Source organism: Chroicocephalus ridibundus, chromosome 10 (genome assembly GCF_963924245.1).
Source record: "Chroicocephalus ridibundus chromosome 10, bChrRid1.1, whole genome shotgun sequence".
In the NCBI taxonomy this organism is placed as follows: domain Eukaryota; kingdom Metazoa; phylum Chordata; class Aves; order Charadriiformes; family Laridae; genus Chroicocephalus; species Chroicocephalus ridibundus.
This window is the reverse complement of record NC_086293.1, coordinates 17363308-17382020: the sequence shown is the minus strand read 5'-3', so window position 1 is coordinate 17382020 and position 18713 is coordinate 17363308. Positions and strand designations below refer to the sequence as shown.

General features: G+C 48.7%; 1 protein-coding gene across 5 annotated transcripts in view; it reads right to left on the bottom strand.

Annotated features, from left to right (window-relative positions):
• CADPS (calcium dependent secretion activator) overlaps window positions 1-18713 on the bottom strand; it is a 221235-nt gene that overhangs the window by 156936 nt on the left and 45586 nt on the right. For all 5 annotated transcript variants that reach the window (XM_063347848.1, XM_063347849.1, XM_063347845.1 and 2 more), the window contains exon 3: window positions 15130-15462. In XM_063347848.1, the coding sequence (XP_063203918.1) occupies window positions 15130-15462 (333 nt within the window). The remainder of the gene's footprint in view (window positions 1-15129; window positions 15463-18713) is intronic.

Below are 18713 nucleotides of genomic sequence, written 5' to 3'. Positions count from 1 at the left end.
CTTTCTTCCCCTACCGGGACACCTGAGGGCAGCTGGAAAAGCTCTCCACACGACTGTCAGACCAGAGGGATGGGTTTTGCTCCATCTTAAGGCAGGAATCATTACAGTCTGAAGGCAGCTTTACAGCAGACAGCTACTGTCATCTTTGACAGGCAATGTTCCCCTTTCATGCTGAACTCTGCTTTGCTTGGAGAATTTTCCTGAGCCCAGCCCTTGCTGTTATTTGCTGTCGGCTGCGGTACCAGCATCGCTCTTCCCTTCTGCAGGGATCGTGTTGGCATGGGCCAAATCACGTCCAACAGAGTTCATCCCTGTTGATTTCCAGTTACATCTGATTTAATGCTATCGATGGGCATTAACTCCTTTTCCAGCAGGACTTTGACCCATTTTTCTTTCCCTCTGCTCACCAGCAGCCCTCAACTAGCTGTCCGACACCCCCTCCCCCCCCACCCCCACCCCAGCCTCTACACGGGAGTTTTGTTATTAATGATTGTTATGAACTCTCCGTCTTCGAAGCAGGAGCGATTTACTTTTGATCGATGTCTGGCATCCAGTAATTTCACGCAACAGTGGAGAGAGACTCCCTTCTGCTGCGCTACGGCAGGAAGCCTCGGGGAGACAGATGTGCTCGCTCTCCTGCCCTTGCATCCCGCCCTGCCCTTCCCCAAATCATCTCCTCCATCTAGTGCTACCCGGATTGCAGGCGAGACGAAATTTAAGGCGTTGAGACACCAGCTCTCCCCGATATCAGGGTGAGTTACTGATTTGCAGTGCCTCACATGGAGCTTCATGTGACAGTGATAACCACTGATCCGGCCTAAAACAAAATGTATTTTGATTGTCGTCATCCAGAAAATCACCCTTATTTTGAAGCAGACCAGGTCGTCCCAAGATCACTAATGACAATGCTTAGATTGGACCCATACTCTGACATTATAATGCCAGTGTTTCTGCTGGTATATTTGGGATAGAAATAGGTATTTATGTTTTTTTTATTTTGTTCATTGATGCTGCTTATGTTTTTAGCCGTACAATGGATGAAACTGCAACTGGCATTACGATAGGAAAGTTTAATGATCCCAATTATCTTCTTGAACGTATCTTTGGCTATTTTCATCCATAGAAATAAAACTTCTACTGGCTGCCAGACATCCTCAGCTGTTTTGCAATCACCATACATAAAGGCGGAACAGATTGACCAAGCAATGACCCTGAACAATTGCCTACGTTAAGTGGTAATGAAGAAGATCAGGAGTTCCATGGCTGTCAAAAGTGATGCACAGGAAAGGAGCAGAGTCACCTCCTGCCACCGACCAGGCGCTGCTGGTGGAGAACAGCAACACGTCAATTACCCAAACCATCGGGCAAGCGGTTTTCTCCTCTCGCTTTGCTAAGGACCATGCTGTCGGTGGGGACTTCCCAGAGGAAAGCTGTTGGACCAACCTCGAAGAAACCACGCGGTCCTCATCACAAATGCTGCACACGTTCACGGGAAACGCAGAGTCTGAAACAGACCCTTTCCCAAATAATGCTGCAGCGAACTCATGAGTGGTCACCGTAACTTTTATTTGATAGCATAAGGCAAAATTTAGAGTACATTGCTCTTCTCTTAATCTAACCTGTATTATCCTCTCTAACTCTGATCCCACCAAGCAGATCCAAACCACGCTGCTCCTGTCTGACCTGTCAGTCACTCTCCTCCACGAAGTTATTCTGGAGTCATTTCGATAGTGACAGCCACAGCTCCTTCAGCTCATTTACCCTCCCTTGCTACTTAACCACCTGAGCACAACTGTTCCCAGCCAAAAGCCGCTGGTAGGGAGAAAAAGGCCAAGCAAAGAGAAAATCCACAAGCAGAAAGGTGAATGAAGAACCAAGTTAGAAAGTGACTGAAAACGGCTGCTCGATATCTTACACTTTTGAGAATTTGGATATGCACAGGGAGGGAGGGGAAGGAGTGAGCCTCCAAGCCACAAGGAGACAGTGGGTACAGCGATGAGGAACTGTCGTTGATAGCACACCCTGCATCAGAAATAAAGAGCACTGGGTTTTAATGTGATTTTAAAACATGAAGTGCTGCATTTGGCAAAGGGCATTCTCATCAAACGTAACAGGCAACACCTGATTTAATAAAATTATTGTGTCAGTAGTTTCTCCATGAAACCACATCTCTGTTTTGCAGCTATTTTTTCATCCCTGGTCTCAGCTCCGCACGCGGGCGCGCAAGACTCCTGGTAATGGCAGCCAAACACATGCCTGCAGCTCATTTCCACAATGTTGTACAACATGAGCTCGCCAGCAAACTGGCAGAAATACCAGCAGGATAAATGACGGGTGTCAAGAACAAATAAGAGACCATTTAATTACTCTACTATTAGAATTTTATAATTTAAACCACCCAAAAGACTTTCTCGCCGTTGTCTCTGGACTTAGCTAGGTCACAAAAGGAGCTAGTTATGTTTAGCAAAACCCTCCACAAAAGCCAACATCTCATGGTCCTCAACCTGGGAACCAGAAAACTCTTCACTGATGCTCCTGCTACTAAGAAATAGCCAAGGAGTAAAGCCTTACGCTCGATGCCTCCCTCCAGCATCCTACTGCAATCTGTTACCTGCCAGGATCTCCTAACTTTGTTGGTGACCTGGTATCTTGCTTTTGGTCCTACATTTTGGTCCTACATTTTACCTTTTTTATGTTGACACCTGGAGCAAAATACCCTCAGTATAGATCTTGCCCAATTTCCCTTCCTGTGGACTAATGACGACTGGAGACCTGCAAGATCACTGCTGTTCCCAGCACAGCTGTAAACACGGGTGGTAGCGGTCAAGACACAGAAACGAGCACGGGGCACGTCCCGGCGCACATGAGAACGAGTAGGTGCATTTACATGAGCCCGGTGACACAAGGATGTCACGATGTTCAGACTCCAACTTCCAACCCATGCTGTAGTCTCCTGGGCCACCAGCACTCAGGGCTGTGCTGGGAAACTCCGCTCGCTTCCCCGCCACGGCTATCGATGTTTAACACCCACAGTCTCCAACTTCACCGCATCTACAGCACAGCACACGTGCCCCTGAGGTCTGACTTCAAGGTGGCTGCTCGAGAGGTTTACGCCTCTCTCCAGGTCTTCCCATACTACACGGGGAACTTCAGCTCAATATTGCCTTTAATCTCAAAATACTCTTCAGCGTTCCTTAATGGCTGTTACGCCATCACACTCTCTGTTAAATGCAACCACTTTCCCTCATTCATTGCAATGACACTTCTACAAAGGCTTCACACGGAATGACGAAGAATGTTGCGCCATCTCCTCCCCATCTTCTTACTGTCCTCTATTTCAGAGACAAAGGAACTGGACCCAAAGGCTACAGCACATGAAAAACGCATGCGTAGGGCACTCCTGCTAGAAACATCGCTGCCGCCCTGCATTACACAGCAAAGCCTGTGTGGCGGAGGCCAGCACGGTTTTTATACGACTTTAAGCTATTATAGCTGCCTTTTAAATACATGAGAGGCTGTATTTGAAGCTGTCTTGCATCCAATTCCCTATTGAACTCGCACTCTAATTTCTCACAAAACATGAGTAGAATCAGATGTTCCAGAAAAAAACACGGTATATTGAATATGAAAACTCAACACCGAAACAGAGGTAAGGAACAGCTTACATAAGTTGCATTCCCTGTAGTTTGGGATATTGCTACTGAGCCTTTGAAATGCATGAAATTTAGTTTGTTGATCATTTCCCAATTTATAGTCAGCTCACTGGGAACAAACATGCGCCTACTTTGATATCCTTTTGAAGAAAATTCTTGGCACCTCATTTCTCTTAAGAAATATACCTATTCTCTTTTTATTTTGGTACTTTTTTTAGACACAAACTGGAAGATTAACCCAGCTGTATTTCATATTCATGCAGTACTTGCTATGGCCTGATCCATCTGACTCCCAAAGTTTCTTCTGAATTAGAATGACACTGTCTATCACATCCCAAGCTGTGGCATGAAGCATTTGTCAAATAACACGGAAACACTGGTAGTCTGAAGGATGAAATGTAGAGGAGGAAAGGACTAGTGCATAACACATCTTTTTTAAATAATTCTCTTTTCTGGAACGCTGAACACAGTATGGATTGCAAAGGGGTAGAAGCAGCCTTGGAGAAGCCACGTCTTTCGGAAATAAAGATTAGAGAAATTCAGTAAAATATTAACACAGAACTTTCAAAATATTCACTTAGTGGATGATGTATGTCATGAGAATAATCTAAGATGATAAAAAGAAAACTGAAAGAGTAGCACGTGTCGTTAGGCTAGCGCAGCTCGGTGAAAACCAATCCCAGTTCCTGACAAGACATTGCTGTTGAAACAAAAGACACCGGAGCTCTGGCACAAGCCTCCACCACGACCACATACACCCCCTTCTATGTGCAACTACTACGGTATCTTTACGTTTTGCTCACGAGACAGGCACTGGGAGTTCCCCAGGAAAGCACTGGGATTTCAGTGCTGAAATACACGAGTGAGGGTTGAAGCGCTGCAAAGCACTCAGGTTTTCATATGGAATTCAAATTAGATTTAAAGGCCCATGCGCAAAATTAAATTCTAGGGGCCGCATTGTATTTCCAGTTAAAAGGAAGAGAGAGAGAGAGAGGCATTGACACAGCGCAGGGTCATGCACCAGTTATGTCTTATTAAGTATTCCAGCCTTCCTTAAGATAAGCATCACATATGGGTTCTTTTGCAGTTAGCAGTTCCTCGCTTAAAGAGAGAGAGGTCTGGATAACACCCCTTCTGTCTCCCGGGGCCTCCTGGGCTGATTGACAGGAACATGTACTGCAGGGAACAAATGCTGCTCAAAGGAAAAACAAGATTACTTTCTCTGGAGGGGGCCAGTGGGGTCATTTCTTTGTCACATCTTCTGCCTGCCATCTCTGGTTGAGGAAAAGGCAAAGAGGAGGAGTGACATTTTCCTTTCCTAACAAAACACAGGAGAAGCTGAAGAAGTGGTTTTTACGAATGATGGCTTGCACCAAATTCAATGTAAGGGAAGCAAGAGAGATTGCTCAAAATAAGCATGGCATTTTGAGAGCCAAATACCACCTCCGGGAACCAGACTGCATGGAAGCCCAACTCAAAATGCACCCTACAACCCATTGCAGTTACATTTTAGGTTGGTTTTTTTTTGTTGGTTTTTTTTTTTTTTTTTTTTTTGAGATCAGCAACAAACATATGATTTTATGCATCACCTTTGGCTACCAGCCCCTTGTGATGGACAACGTTTGGCTTGGCTTCTCCTTGGGCAGACCCATCAGGTGTTTTGAGGCTGGGCCACCCTGCACAGTGTCAACGTGCCCCATGAGATCGCTGGGTTTTTCACTGCAAAGAGTTTTCCCTGAATTCAGCAACTTCCTCTGCACTTGCTCCCTCATTTCTCATCAGTAGCCTCCTCTCTGCCAATATAAAGGGAACACCTCCGAGTTTTCTATTTTGTGCCATCCCAAATCTCCTCTCTACTGAAATGGTTTTAAGCTATAATTCCTGAATGTTGTCACTTTTAATGATGCTCAAGAACTTTTCCTAATTCTTTAGCTCCTACAAAACCTTCCCCACTGCCTCAGCATCTCCCCCTGCACAGCTGTGCCGGGAACGGTCCATCTTCTGTAACAAAGCTCAGAGGTGGAAGCAGCCAGGCATTTGCAGAGGCAGCAGACACCAGAACAGCTCTCCCAGTTAATTATCTCAGGGCTAAAGTGTTTCCCTTCCCAGAGACCTCTGCTAGTCTGCAAACGGCAGCATCAGCAGATCATCAGCTACTTCAATCCTTCCTACTTTTCCCCAGTTGCTCCTACCTAGAGCCAGGAACTCACCACTCAACTTATTCTTTCCAAAATGCAAGGTGGTGGCAAGGAAACACAATTGTATTAATAAACATCCATTTGAAATGAGGGTCCCGATCTGAGGAAAAAAAAAAAAATCTGGCTAAGAAGCAGGATAGTCATGCCAACAATTAGATTTTCAATGAGAGAAAAGAATTAGCAGTCCCTAAATAGAGGGGTTAAGGTAGATTGAAAATGTCAAGTTATTGATGTTTTATAAGGTAACCATGGTTATTTTTTATGCATTCCTTTGCAGCATGAATGCAGATGATGAAAAGTATTCATGGGCCAATTGAAACAAAAATAAAACTGAAGAGATATCTTGATGGTAATTTAAACCTTAAACTGCGGAAATTAATCAGTCCACACAGACAACGAAGAGTGTTCAGCTGATATTATACCACAAAACCCCCTTGCTAAATAGACGAATAAAAACCATTTCACAAAGGATGAACATCTTGAAAATCATCCTGACTTTAGCCCTAACGTACCTGCAGGGATCAATATCGCTGGAGCAGGACAGATCCAGTCTGATGCGTGAAGTTGCCCATGTGGCCTCTGGATAAAGCACAATTTCTCTAATTTAATTTGCACAAGCTGCTGGAAACGCAGAGGACGGCGGGTCCCGGGTGCTGCAGCCCCTCGGTGCTGCCCAGTGAGGGGGGTCGCCAGTGGTCTGGATGCACTACGCTACTGCTGCTTCTTGAGATAATTCTGCATGTGTTTCCATTACACTAACGAGCTCTCTTGGTCGCACTTACCTCGCGGGCGAGTGGTATCACCCCTTACAGAGAGGGCAGGGGAGCAGATCGGATCGGGGGACGGGAAATGGCGAGGGTGCCCAGTTGTGACAATTAATGACCAGGGCCTACAGGAAGGATGGGGAGGGACTCTTTGTCAGGGAGTGTAATGATAGGACACGGGGTAACGGCCTCAAACTGAAAGAGGGGAGATTTAGATTGGATATCCGGAAGAAATTCTTTACTGTGAGGGTGGTGAGCCCCTGGCCCAGGTTGCCCAGAGAAGCTGTGGCTGCCCCATCCCTGGAGGTGTTCAAGGCCAGGCTGGACGGGGCTTTGAGCAGCCTGGGCTGGTGGGAGGTGTCCCTGCCCAGGGCAGGGGATTAGAAATGGATGATATTTAAGGTCCCTTCCAACCCAAACCATTCTATGATTAAGCGAACTAAATCAGGGCTTTGGTTCAGAGGAGACCCTGTGGACTTCTGCAGCAAATCAGGAATTAAATCAATCTCCAGAACCCCATGGCAGAGGGGATCCCAGCAGCCAAAACATTTTGTGTGGCAGGAAAGAGTAGAAATAAGAGGCTGCTCTTCAATTCTTGAACCTGTCTGCATGGTGACACCATTTTCCATCCCTTAAATAATACACCATAACAAGCCGCTGCTTGTTTTGGTAGAAGAAGTGACATTTGGCCAGGCTGCAGAGAGGCATCCATGCCCCTAGACCCCGAGGGAAGGCTGGCAGGAGGAAGCGTGGGAAGGACTCAGTGCAGAAGACTTCTTCAGTCCAATAAACATCTCTGGTCAGTGTTAGAAGAAAACAACTGACTTTTCCTCTGCAAGTCTTCCCTATTGTTGCATGGCACTATAATTTCTCTGCTAAATGCCTGCTCTTCAGATGCATAATCTAGCCTGGTTTCTGTAAAGGGGCTGTACAACCAGAAGATGTCCATAGTAGGGCCAGAACTCCAAGTTCCTAGTGCACGAAAACATACATCCCCAACTGGCAGCTAACAGGGTTAAAACACCCTCTGATTAAATGAAAGCATCTTTAATTAGTTTAATTGACCATGCCTCAGCCAAGACCATCTGCTCAGCAGCATTTGCCTTCTCTTTGCAGGAGCGATTGATCAGCCATAGCTACAGAATACAGCATTAGGCTACATCAGATTTATTTTGTTTAATAGAAGAGCTAATTTGCTTTAAATTTAATTACAGGGGCCAAGATTGCTCTCAAAGTCCATAACAGCACAGAACACAAGCTGATCCTACAGCTAATGGAGGCACACGTAGGTCCGTACGTGTCTGTGCAAACCGGACACGTGGTGCCGACAGCTCGGGGCAGCGGGTGCCACCCTGGCAGAGAGCGATCGTTGCATCTTCCTCTCCAAAAGGCAGCCGCCCCACGGCACGCTGCCAGGGCCACCCCACTCGCCACCACGTCCCCCTCCAACCGGCTGAGCTCCTCCCCACAGCTCTCCGTTGGATGCTGGCGGAGACCGGGTGTCGGATGCTGGAGGAGAGAGACGTCCCATCTCAACCACCTCTCCTGCTCTTAATTATAAAGACACTAAATGATGCATCACCTGTAGGGTCACTGTAGGGAACTGCTCTGTACCTCCTGGGTGAACTCCATCAGCAAACTTCTCCCGTATGGAGCCAGACATCACACTCACCCCGTCCCTCTCGGCCTCTCCTCCCTCCCATGCCAACGTCATTCTTCAAAATATCACACCCCGAACGACGAAGAAAGGCCATTTCCCCTACCCCTCACCCTGCAAAGGACCACGTGTATCTATGTCGTGTTACTACAAAGGGGAAAATTTCATTCACTTCCCAACGTGTTTTCCTTTTTCAGTTTCCCATTGGGCGCTAAATCACTGCCGTCTTTGGGAGATGCTCGAGCCCTGGCAGGGATGCTGCGGCTGCCGCTGCCTGCTACAGAAGTAATTACAACCCTGCAGAAGGCTCCAGGCTGCCATTTCCGTTTCCATGGAAATAAATACTGAATTACTGAAAACAGAGTATGATGCTTTATGGATTTTGAGGCTTTTGATCATCTCAAAACCACCTTAACTTAATTTTTATTGGTCGTGGCTTTGTTTTAAGTGGCGGGGGGGGGGGGGGAATAACGCTCACAGTGTGGAAATAGGCAGAGCAACCAAAAGGTGTTTTGAAGGAGTGAAAGAGGCAGGGAAAAGAAAAGCCAAGGGGTCTGGCTGATGCCCTGGGGATTTGCAAGGGGGACAACGGTGCTGGCTGAAGCTGCTGGTTGTCCGCAGCATCCAGGTCTCCAGCCCTGGAGAGAGGAGCCCGTAGAGGCTCGTTGGTCCTTGCCCACAGCCCCAGCTCGCCACCACCGCCCCGTGATGGTCCGTTTGCAGGGGCTCTGGGGCTGGAGCAAACCTCCTGCCCTTTTGGAGGGGTCATTATAGCCAGCGTTAGTGCTTAAATCCCCAGAACTGCAGATGGCCGTTTCATAACTGCTGAGCTTCCAGACGAAGCTAGAATAAAAAGGAATTGATGTATGTTCTTAAAAAATGATGAACCAGGAGCAGAAGGGAGTGATCTGATACTAAACCCCTGTATCTCTGAATTGGAAGGACACAGAGATGTGCACAGACAGGTAACTCCACGCCGTGCGCAACGACCCCGGGCTCAATTCTCATTGCTAGGCACGGCCGGGAATTTTTCATCGCAACAAACCAAATGAAACGCTTGGTTTGGGGAGGATACACGCAAACTGAACATTTATTCTGAGGTCACCTTAACCTTCACCTCGCCATCTGAGCTGTTACAGTGCCTCACGTGAGTTTCTGTCCTTACTTGCCTCTCCCCTAACTTGGCCTGCATCTTCCAAGGACCACCGCAGCACCTCTGCAATGGGCTCAAGGCGCCACAGCGAGTCCAGAAACAAAGTCTGGGCAAACCTGAACTGCAGAGCGGAGAGAGGGGCAGAAGGGCGAGACACCACCTCAGCGAATCACCTCTAATACTGACTTGAGCTAAAATCAAACATTTGATTCAGGACAGAAATCCTAAATAGCTTTTCTGCTAACACTTCTGGAACTGATTTTTTTGGCAGAGGAACTTTCGGCTTTGTGAGAAATGTCAGCCTTTGGACACAGTGTCCTAATTCAGCTGCAAAAATAAATGTCAAAACAGTGAATTCTAGTTTTAAGCCAGCGCTGGTGGGCAAAATTTGGGTTGAAATGTTTGCTAGCTACAACCACACACCCCCAAAACCTGCAAAAGAATTCCAGTTGCGCTGGTTAGAGGCTTTCATCCCTTTACGTGAAATAGCCACCAGGCAGCGAGGGGACTTGGTCTGTGTTGTAGCCCACCCACACACGCACGCTTCTCTGATGTTTGACCTTCTACCTGGATGGACAGGAATATATGCTGAAAAACCATGACCGTGTATTACTCAGCAGGTTTGCCATGCGTATATTTAGCTATATAAATGTAATATCTAAGGGAATCAGGTGAAATTGGAAGCTTAGCACAGGTATTTTGCACCTTTAACAGGAATGCCACAGCGTACGGGACTCTTCAGGCCCAGGAAAGAAGAAAAAGTCTGACTGTGGAGCCTGTGAGTTCAGGCAGTCCTGCAGGGACAGCCCAAGCATCCAGGACTCCCTCTGAAGTGGGAAGATGGAAGTGCACAGCTCATCACAGATGTGGTCAGGGTTAACTGAACAGCACCGTACTAGCTCCTTCTCTTCTCACTGTAGCTAAAAATTGCTTTCAAACACAGCTTGAGATAGAAAAGTAAATCACCGCCCTACGGCTGGGGAAGAACAAGACGGGGAGAACACCACAGCCTGATTTTCAGAGACGCTGCTGCAATTCAGCCGTCATGAAGGTCAGTGGGAAATACAGGGCTCGTGCCAAAGGACGCGCCGGCAGCAGCAAAGACCCCAGTTTGGAATCGCCCTGCACTTACAGAAAATAGCTCCTGTATGCCTCTTCCACAGTCACAGCTTAATTACAAAGCAGAAGAGCTAAGTTCAAGCCTTGCCAATGGGTTCTGGACCAGAACCCCAAGACTGAAACACACTTCGCACTCCACGATGCCTCTCGCACAGCAGAGGAGCTCGCTGCTGGAGCCAGAGATACCCAATTTCCACGCTGACTCCAGCGGAGCAGAAACACCAAGCCACATAGCATGTGTTATGCAAAAAACTTAAGCCTCTGTGTATTATTTACAATGTTCTAGTCAGAGGTTGTGCTTAACACCACCGTTATCTCCACAACCATTCGGCTACAACACCAATTCCCATCTTTGTTTCCTAAAAGCTTTTCCAAGTGCATCAATCCCTTTTGCTCTGCTGCTATCTCAGATCCTGCTGTATCACTTCTATCACATTAAGAATACACTTATCTCATACTACCTGGGCATATCGTACTAGGAAAAAAAAAATCCCTTTAGAAATCATCCTCCTTCTGCACAAACAAAATATTATTTCAGAAGTGAATGGAATTGCTGTCCCAGTGATATAATCATTACGCAATTAGTGAGTATGATGTAACAGGCAGCCACATAGAGAAAAGCATCTTCTTCCAGACCACAGAAGCAGCTCAAGCAAGTGTTTGGGGTTCTCGGCACCATTCCTGCTCATGCTTTAGGAGGACAATAACTAGGCAAAGCCTCCTTACCCCTTGCCTCCTCTCACAGCCTCCGGGGCAGTCTCACCCTGCACACCAAAGCGAGGGAGAGCAGCCACCCCCTCCGCTCCCAGCAACGGGAGCGACAGGAGAAATTGATGGGCTTTGTTTTTCCAAGCACAGGTGACTGACTGATAAACTGCATTAACAGCTGCCGCTCCAGAAGGAGTGATGGCATTCGGACAGACTGCCAGGGAAAAGGCTCCGTTTCCCAACTTCTCCTATGCACGGCAGGTGAGTGTAAGTCAAGAAATAGTGTAGCTTATAACCCTGCCAAACCACCGCTGGGCAGGTCGCGATTGCCCCCAGGTCTGTTCGGGAGGTTTGCTCAGTCTCAGTGTAAAGCCAGCGGCTGGCACCGTGGCTGGCTGCCGAGCCAGGGCCCGCGGTGGGCTCTGGAAGGAGCTGCCCAAGGGAGGAAAGCAAATGTATTAACCACCCACATACGCGAAACTTGAGCCTGCACAACATTTCTGGGAATACTGTAATTTCAGCACATCCAGGAAAACACCAGACAGTGTTTTCCTTTTACTTAAAACTTATTCCCAAACAGAATATATAAAATATTTTGTTCTACAAAACAGGTGACAGAAGCCTTCAACCAAATTATTAGGGAAAACATTTAAGTTGTACTTCCAATTAACTCTGATGAGACAAGAGTCAGACCAACAGAGTCAGGGTGTCTTCACAGGGAGGGAAATGAGCACTGCTTAGGCTGACTCTGACTGAAACGCAATCGGACTGAAACAAAACAGCACGATGGAAATAAATGACCATTTTTAGGGGTTATAGGGCCAGTGCCCTAAACTCCAACAGTACAGCTGCAGGCGCAGGCTGAGAGGTGTTTGCAAACCCAGCCGGGGCAGGGAGCTTGCTGCGGACTCCAGGACGGGCTGGCAGAGGTGTTTACAGAAGATGGCCTGTCAAACAGAGACACACAGATGCAGCAAATGAAAATTTATGAAAATGCAAAGTGCTGGTGGTGGGGAGAGCGCCATGGCTGGAAGGAAGACCTGCAGAAGCACATCCCAGCCCTGCCATGCCCATAGCACACACGTACACGCAAAGCCGGCAGCCGTTCCTCCCCGCCAGCTGCCCCGGGTCCTCTCCCGCCCAGCGCCCATCCATGCTGTACACGCGATTCTTCCCTCTCCAGACGTCTCTGGTGTTAGGGCTGTAATGCTGGCGGGTGCCTCTGGCTCCCTAATTGGTATCAGACTTCCCACCCTGGAGATGCTGCCGGTGCAGAGCGGCTCAGCACGGTCCAAGGGGTGACGGCACGGGAGAGTTCCCGAGCCACGCAGAGGGCAGTGCCCAGGGCTTGCTGTGCATCTCCAGCCTGCAGCAATCCGGCACCCAGCTGCTGTCCCGGCTTTGAAATCCGCCCTGTGCGAACACCAAGAGCTTTTGGAGTAGGAAATAATTTGCCACTAAAGTTTAGGAGGAAAAGGGAAAAAACTCCTTTTTCAGGGCTGATGCCAATGCTTCATTGTGAGAGATCAGAAGGAAAATTTCATGGGGGAAAGCGGGGGGTTACCAAATCGCATATCATTTTCTGCTCTCCCCTGCAGCTCGGCTGCAGAAAACATGCCTCTCAAGGGGCATGCACCTTCGACTTTTGCCAGGATCTCTCCATACAAGCTAAGCAAACAAAAAAAATTTATAAGTTGATAGGTTTTACTTATACCCTACAACAGGCTGGCTACGAGTGATGGTTGAGACCTTGCGGGAAGGAGGAGTGGTCAACAGCAATTTTGGTGCTTCACGGCAAGACAGAAGCTCTCCTAAGGGCTGCCAGTGACCGGAGAGCTCCAGAGATCCCTCTGGTATAGCCCGGACGATGTGACCACAGGTAGCACTGAAATCAGTGTCCCCACGGCGAAGCCCGCCGTTCCCCCAGGTCCCCGCTGCTGCCTTCCCTGCAGACCTCATGGGAGAGGGAGCAGTGACCCGCTCCCACCTCCGCTCCCCGCGGGGACGGCTCCCACCCCACCGGCACTGGGGCACCGCAACCACCCGCGCCGTACCCCAGGAAAACACTCAACGGCTGAACAATCGCTGGCCTGGCAGCTTTCTGAGACGTGCCTTGTATAAAGGGCTTTCCCTTCTGCATAGCTAATCCCCGCTATCCAGGTATTAAAAACAGAGTAACTCCTGCGCTAATAACTCACTTTCAACAGAAATTATGTCTTTCTCTAAAAGCTTAAATTACAGGTTTGCCGCCTCCGAGTATTTAGAAAAGACCCAGAATTAAATCCTTCGCTTTCAGAGTAAAACCAGGACCTACTGCTGGAAACAGGTTGCTCGATGCAACAGGGCAATTCGCAGGGAGCAGCCACTGAGCTCACGGTGTCAGCCAGCGAGGCTCTCGTAAGCAGAGATCATCCACAAAGCAGGGCAGCCATAAATACCGTTTTCTGCATCACTGGGAACCACAAAACAAGGGCAGGATCACACACACGCTCACACAAAGCCACCCTTAGTTCCTTAGCCGAGCGCAGGCCAAGGCAGGATGAGAGACATGGTTTAAGTTTAAAACAAACCGGCACCGCAGAACTGACTCAGCTCTCAACACATCACTGAAAACATTATGGTTTTGATTTTTAAGAAGTCCTCCAACAGAGGATGAAGGCACGAAATCTGGTTTGTAAACATAATTTATGAGGACCGATGCAGTCCTTGCTGTTGCCTTTTGCTATGAAGGCGCCTTACAGGGACATTTATTATCCCCTCCCCACTCTGCCATTAAGGTCTGAGATGAAGAAGAACAAATGCAAGATAATTAAGCCCTTTACAGGAGAGAAAAAAAAACCAGATCAAACATAATTTTCTATGTCTTGAAAAGAATTGGAAATGTCTAGACAGAAGACAGACAGAATTGGTCTCAAATGTATTAATTTCAATAAGAAGTTGAACCTCTGAATTACAGGGAAGAGACTGAGATCTGCTGCTCCTCCAAAAACTTTCCACAGCATTACCTTACCCTCCCCGTGACTCTGACATCCTTTATCCCGCCTGCGATATTTATATCCGATAGCACGGGACCGTAATCTGGGTCACCGGCAGCCTGGACAGCCACCGACAGCCCTCAGCGAGAGCTGCTGGAAACGCAAACAGTGCTGCAGAGTCCCAGCTCCACACCTCTGGGGAACTGGCTCTTACTGGGGGAAAAAAAGGAAGGAATGAGGAAAGGTTTTCATCTGATTGGGAACTCGTAGAGCACACAGAGCTGCCCCGAGGTCATGGGGGCTTTGGGATGCTCTCTCCTTCCACCGCGGGCACGCAGAGGCTCCCTCTACGTAAGGAGAACCCGTACAACCTCAATAAGTGAGTCTGCATAAGACATCCACCCCCAGGGGCATCTCAGCTTCAGCTACTACTAAGGTTATTGTAGGCTGTGAGAACGTACTTCTGTCATTTAGGTTGGTGATGTGACAGCGGAAAGGCACGCGAGTAACAGCAAAACAGCTCACTTAAGGCACCATCAAAGACCTGCTCATCCAGACACTGAGCTGGAGGAATAACATTTTCCCATCTCAGCAATCCTACGGGATTTCAGGAAAGAAAACTTTAAATAACGACCTTCTAAAACATCTGCAGAAAACCCTGAGCAACCAACCAAGAGAAAACAACCATAAGCAAGAGAAGCAGGCCCACTTGGACAGCCAGAACATAACTGGCAGTGCAGAAGTCCCACCATGAACCAAAACCCCCTTCCCCAGTGGAAGTTCTCTCTGACACTTCGGTCAGAGCCAGAGTTTCCAGTTCATAACAGCAGTATTTCCCATTGGCAAGCCCTTCCCCAAGAAAACCCCTTCCGTTCCCACCCAGCGCAGGAGAAGGACCTTACCTGACACGCATTGTACAGAAGCTGATGCTCAAATTTCTTGATCCCCAAAATGTTCTGGAACATCTCGTAGAGCTGCTCCTTGCTGAGGATGAGCTCCGAGGCAGCGCTCGCCGTCATCCTGGCCTGCTGCTTGCGGGGATCCTCTTCCCCACGGTAAATAGCATCAAACTTTGCCATCCAAGAGCTCAGGACCGTCTCCTTGCTGAGGCCATCGATTTCTGGCAGGCTGCGCACTCTCTTCTCAATGTGCTTCTTGAAGACCTCCCGGGAATCATTCGCTGAGCACCCTCCGCTCTGCACCATCCTAGCAACGCGGTCGCTTTTCAGAAATACCTGCAAAAAAAGGGGTGATTTCAAATGGTGTCAGTTAAAAAAAATAAATCCCCCCGAAGTACCACAAGTGAAACCATGAAGTAAACGTAGTTTCACTGCTGGGAAGCCCACTAACTGGCTGCCAGTACACTTTCCAACGCCCCACTCAACCACCACGTGTTGCCAGATGGACAGAGGTTTCATCTGTACTTTGGGAAGCATAATGAAATCAGGCGAAGCTTCTGCTTTGTGTCCACTGAAGTGGGAACGTTTTGATGCAATTAGGACTTCATGCGGTGTTGAGGTCGCACCTCAACAGATACATAAATGCTCTTTGGGAAAGCAGGATTATATTTTGCTCTATCAGATGTTTTAATAAGGAAGTTATTGCACAACTATGTTCACCTAGCCAAATTCTGCCTTGTTAGAGGGAGCCCAGTCATCCTACCCAAGTCAGGAGCGTGGCATTGCATTTATGCTGGTGGCCAGAGCCCTTGGAAACTTCTGACCAGTGCATGGACCAGGCTTACATGAAAATAAAACACAGGGGAGATCTTTGCAAACTGTATTGTATTTGCATCGTATTCATTAATGTAGTGTTACCTTCAGTTAAATAACATGTGTGTTCCTCACTTCTCCCATACCCTAGGCTTTCCACCTTGGGAACCAGCACTAGAAGAGCACCATTAAAACACCCTGGGGAAAGGACAGGGACAAATGGCCTGATCTTTGCAAACTGATGGGTAAACTCCAAGACAACTCAGATGACTAGAAGGTGCCATGGCCACAGGTGGATAAGGCCAAATCCCTTCCTGCTCCCGCTCTGCTGAAGTAGCCTGGGATGGTTCAGCACAGCTTGGGAAGGCCCTGCAGAGAGAGCAGCCTGCACGGAGCAGGACACCAACAGCAGGAGGAAGGCAGAAGGTGTTTGATGAAGATGCTCTTCCCACTGCAGGAGCAGCAGAAGGGTCAAAACATAACAGGCCCCCGCAGACCAGGAGATGCCATGGGAGCAATGCAGAGCTAGAGGGTGAGAGAGGGACAGGGGGCTATTGCGTTGGCTCTCCTCTCCCAAGCCCTGAACACAGGAGAGCAATCGATGCCCAGCGAGAACTGCTGTTTTATAAATGATGCTGAGAATGGATGAATGCAGCAGGCTGGGAAGAAGTTGTGCCAGCACCGGGGTGTATCTGTCAGCTCTGAATAATTAAAGAGCTTGAGGATGACCTAAGGACATGGCAGATTCTTTTATACCACTCGGCAACATGGCACTCCGTGTTCCCAGATGCTTGATGGCACAGGCAGCTGTCGGGAGTAGTAGTGGGTTTTGCTCCAGGACCAGCCCAGAAATGCTGCTGAGGAAGAACAGGGCTGTTTCCTTCCAACATCACTGTGCTGGGGAGCGCTCGCTGCAGACAAGAAAGGCAGGATTCCACCAACAGCCTCTTCAGTTCATGCTGAAATGATACCAGCATACGTTTTGTTTCCTTGCAGAGCTTAAATATGAGTGATAACACCCTGGGTGCGCGCAGGTGCTTGCAGGTAATAGGTGAGAGCTATCAAAATCCAAGCTGCCGGTGCAGCCGAGGAAGTCCCAAGCACACCAACTGCTGGAAATGGTGGGAGGTCACGGCAAACAGCCCTGCTGCGGCATCCTCAGCTCCTGCATCCCCTCTTTAATCATCCGCTCCAGGCGCCTTTGGCCTGACCCTGCATGACAGGGCTAACGGCTTCCCATGGCCGCCAGCACCAGCGGCTGTTGTTACTCATGGTCCTCACCCCCGTCGGAGGGGTGACAGCACCGTGAGCAGAGGGACCCGTCTCCCCATCTCCCCTCAGCCCGGATTTATCCTGCCTGGGAGCGGAGCAGGAGCCCGCAGAGCAAGGGAGGGCTGCGGCTGGCAGGGAGGAGGCAGGCGCGGGGGAGCGCCAGTCAGACACAAAGCAGCAGAAAAAGACCGTGAAATAGGAAGATTAAAAAAAGATAAAAGAGGTGTTTTGTCCTGCAGAGCGAGCTGCTTTCTTTAGAAAATACCAGGTCAATTGCCCAGCTGTAAGAGTGCCCGGTAGGATTGCCAGGAGTCAAGAACTGCTGGAGCAAAATCCTAGCGCGGGTGCGTACACCAGCACGTGCAGAAGGGAACTGGCCTCCATGAGCTGGGTCAGGCGTCTCCCGCCACATCCATAGATATGCCTCCCACGTCACACGTGGCCCCGGCCCTATCTGCCCACAGCAGAGTGGAAACGGGTCTAACGAAGCATTTCCATAATACCCACTGAAGGGACTGCTGCATAAATTGCTGGTTGACAGACGAAGCTTTACTCATCAGAAGTAAAAGGATATGAGAAAAGCTCTCCTGGAGCGTCTCTTAGCGTGTGCTGGGCCTGTCTCACACACAAGGGTCTGCAGCATCCCTGCAGGCACAGCGGTGCTTTGCAGACCAGCAGCAGAGCCCGCTCAGATCACTCAATCTTTTAATTTGATAGCAGCCTGTGAACTAGTCTAAGGCTGACAACCACACGCTCACCCCTTGACAGCAGACTTAACAGCAGAATGTGGCCATGCAAACACATTCAGGGCAAGAGCAAAGGCATTCCTGGCCTACGATGTCACCTTTACCTCTTTTTCTCCAGCAAAAAAAAAATTAAAAAAAAAATCATTCCCCAGGTAATGAACCTATTCTGCACTGTAAGTAAGTGGACCCCTTAGAAACACGACCTGCACAGGGATGGCCAGTTTCAGCTGGGCAAAAACCCCAAGTTTTAGTATTTTCCAAGCCATCACGCAGCTTTATACGTCAGTACCTAAACGCCGATTTCTAGATGGCACCCATCCAAGGGACAGTTAATTGCACAAACCCCTGAGCTTTGGCAGGAGCTGAGATAAGCAGGATCGGCTGCGATTGCCCCGTGGCTGAACCGAGGGTGGGCACCTCTCTGCAGAGAGGGGAGGCAGGAGAAGCGTCAGCAGGGAATGCTGCTCAGGCGCTCGGAGGGGGCAGAGGCTTCGCCTTGTGCCACCGCAGATGGAGGACACACGCAGCCACACGCTACAGCTGCACAGCAGCTGAAAGTACCCGGCCGTAAATCAAAGGAGACCTACAGCTAAAAAGAAGAAAAAGAAAGTTGCGCTACAGGACACGGAGCGATGCATTACGCTTTTTGTGGCCTGTTTTAAGTAGGACAGAGCCAGTAGAGCATCCAGTTGAACTGAAGACATAGGGTTTGGAGACATCTAGTGCTGATCAACTGCTCTTGGTAAGTTTGATCAC